This window comes from Drosophila ficusphila, unplaced genomic scaffold (genome assembly GCF_018152265.1).
Source record: "Drosophila ficusphila isolate 14025-0441.05 unplaced genomic scaffold, ASM1815226v1 contig_198, whole genome shotgun sequence".
Classification (NCBI taxonomy): Eukaryota; Metazoa; Arthropoda; class Insecta; order Diptera; family Drosophilidae; genus Drosophila; species Drosophila ficusphila.
Window position 1 is genome coordinate 10935314 of NW_025064092.1, and position 3044 is coordinate 10938357.

General features: G+C 52.6%; 1 protein-coding gene across 1 annotated transcript; it reads left to right on the plus strand.

Annotated features, from left to right (window-relative positions):
* The first annotated feature begins 784 nt into the window (after nucleotides 1-784).
* Nucleotides 785-2762, plus strand: LOC108092976 (innexin inx7). Its single transcript, XM_017192868.2, has 3 exons — nucleotides 785-1210; nucleotides 1458-2167; nucleotides 2263-2762. Exons 1-3 carry the CDS (start codon nucleotides 977-979, stop codon nucleotides 2651-2653), a joined length of 1335 nt encoding a protein of 444 aa, XP_017048357.1. The 5' UTR covers nucleotides 785-976; the 3' UTR covers nucleotides 2654-2762.
* The last annotated feature ends 282 nt before the right edge of the window (nucleotides 2763-3044 follow it).

Sequence of the window (3044 nt, forward strand, 5' to 3'; positions counted from 1 at the left end):
GCTATTCGAGATATCCATCCGGAATCTCTTGAGTCATAGATATTTTCTCGCACTGATTCATTTTGTTGTGATTGCTATTTGGAGCACTCGTGCTCGTTGTTCCCTACGCTCTGGGTTCTTTAATTTAGATTGGTGTGGGCTTACTCACCCACACACCTGGCCGAATTCTTGGGCCTTAGTCAGAAAAATGGAAAGCCAGTCGATAAGGTTTACCTGGAGAATTTGTTTAAATATCTTCTGCATTTAAATAGCTATACTTTTCTCTCTTTCTTGTTTTTTTTTTTTTGGGTCTTATTGAACCCACAAATCTCCCAAGTTGGCAAAACTGAAAAATAAAACGTGGGGTTTTTTTTTTGCGTTTCAAGATAGTGGATGCACTGTGAAAAATGCAACGTAGATTGTTAACACTTGAACTTAAGTGTCCAAATCATGTTATGCTGTCTCAGTGAGAAATCAGAAAGAAGTGCAGACATAAATTGCAATGAAGTATTTAACTTGAGCTGTGGAGGCCCACAGAAATCTCTCGCAGTGTATTGCACTCCAGTAGGGTCTCAAATTTCCCTTACTCTTTTCTTGGACAAGTTTGTATTTAACTCAATCAAATCGCTGATTCGGCGTTACCGCGAGTTTCCACCCGACGCCACTATCTTATCGGGTCTGGACGGCCTGGCTCTCCTGGCCAAAAGAGCACCCGATAAGGGGCCAGAAAGCCCTCTCCGAAGAACGGAGAATGGCGAACGGAGGCCGGAGATTCGGATACTCGGAGACCCAGAGACCCGGAGACTCGAGCCACGAGCCACGAGCCTTGCAGTTGCGAGGAGCTAGCCGCGACAAGCGGAGCGCACCAATCCATCCGACACACCAATCCCAACCCACTCGTAATCGCCTCAACCCGAATCCACTCAGCGAAATCGGAAGCGGCCCTAAGAAGAACCCATAAGTGTGGAACCCAAACCGTAGACAGCGGGGCCCTACAATGCTGAACACCTTCAGCTCGGTGAGGCAGTACCTCAAGTTCGATATCACGCGGGTGGTGATCGATAACATAGTGTTCAAGCTGCACTACCGATGGACCTTCGTGATGCTCCTGGTGGCCACGCTGCTGATCACCTCGCGCCAGTACATCGGGGAGCACATCCAGTGCATCTCCGACGGCGTCATCGCCCCGGTCATCAACACCTTCTGCTTCTTCACGCCCACCTTCACAGTGGTAAGTGCACGGGGTCACCAATTGAGGAGGGGTACATGGCTTGGCTTCACATTAGTTGCTTCACGGGGTCACCAAACATGTCGAATGGGGTCACCAGTTATCAGACTGCATTTGATAACCGATATGGATGAGCTCACTTCAGTGTTGGGTTAATTGAACCCATGTGTGTATACAATGTTTTATGATCGGAGAGTTAACTAGTTATTGGGTGTACAGATAAAGTAGACTGTGTTTTCCACCCACTTAGGTGCGCGACCAGAACCACACCGCCTATAGGCCGGGGAGCGAGCCGCCCGGAATAGGGCACTTCGACCCCGAGAAGGACTCGATCAAGCGGCACGCCTACTACCAGTGGGTGCCCTTCGTGCTGTTCTTCCAGGCGCTCTGCTTCTACGTGCCGCACTTCCTGTGGAAGAAGTGGGAGGGCGGCCGGGTGAAGGCGCTGGTCTTCGGCCTGCGGATGGTGGGCCTCACCCGCTACCTAAAGAACGACAGCCTGCGGATCGGCAAGCTGAACATCCCCTCGATGGCGGAAGCCGAGGAGCGAATCAAGGACATCCGCCGCACGATGATCGACCGGATGCGGCTGAACCAGTCGTGGGGAGCCCACCTGGTCTTCGCGGAGGTGCTCAACCTGGTGAACCTGCTGCTGCAGATCACGTGGACCAACCGGTTCCTGGGCGGCCAGTTCCTCACGCTGGGACCGAAGGCCCTCAAGAACCGTTGGTCCGACGAGCTGAGCATCCTGGACGTGGTCTTCCCGAAGGTGACCAAGTGCCGGTTCCACAAGTTCGGCGCCTCGGGGTCCATCCAGGACCACGACACCCTCTGCGTGATGGCGCTGAACATCATGAACGAGAAGATCTACACCATCCTCTGGTTCTGGTACTCCTTCCTGCTGGTGGTCACTGTTCTGGGTCTTGTTTGGCGGCTCTTCACCCTCTGCTTCTACAAAAAGTGAGTGCCCAGTTAGCTATTGGCTATTGACTACTGACTATAACCTCCCGTTTGACCTCTGACCTCTGATCTCTGATCTCCGATCTCTCTCCCAGCGTCACCTTCACCCGCTGGTCGCTCTACTGGGCAAAGCCTGGCCAGCTGGACGAGAACGAGCTGTCGGCGGTGATCGACAAGTGCAACTTCTCCAACTGGATGTTCCTCTTCTTCCTGCGCACCAACCTCTCCGAGTTCCTCTTCAAGAAGGTCATCTACCACCTGGCCAGCGAGTTCCCCAATCCCGACCACGACAACGACATTAACGCCTATCGGGAGGCGCCGCCGACGCCCGTGAAGCCCCGCTATCCGGATATCAGCAACCTGGACACGGTGGACTCGCCCCTTCTGCACCTCCGACATCCTGCCACGCCCCCCGCGGGCGGGGCCACAGCCCCCGCTGGACTGCAGGGGCCGACGACTTCGGAGATGGCCAAGCTGCCGGTATAATTTATGCACTTCAATTAACGCTAGGCAATTAATTATTTGAGCTTTGTGTTGTTTACACCTTGTTTTTTTTTAACGATCACTTCATTTTAATATATTTATTTTTAAGAGACTCGGCTTTGTCTCAGTTCGGCTGAAAGCAACAGGTTTTTGGGGACACACAAAAACATCTCAAAATGGCCGACAGCGAAAACCGTGATTTAGTGTTTGGTATTTAGAAACGAGGGGGGCAAGAAAAAAAAAATAAAAAAAAACCGACCAGACACCTCTGGCAGGGCAGGGCGTGTGGCGTGGGCGTGGCCAGCAGTTAGTGTCGAGTGGCGACTGCGGTTGGGTGACCCAGATCGAGCGATCCGCTGCGGTTTCGAAAGCGTTTGTTCCAAAGCTGACGGGC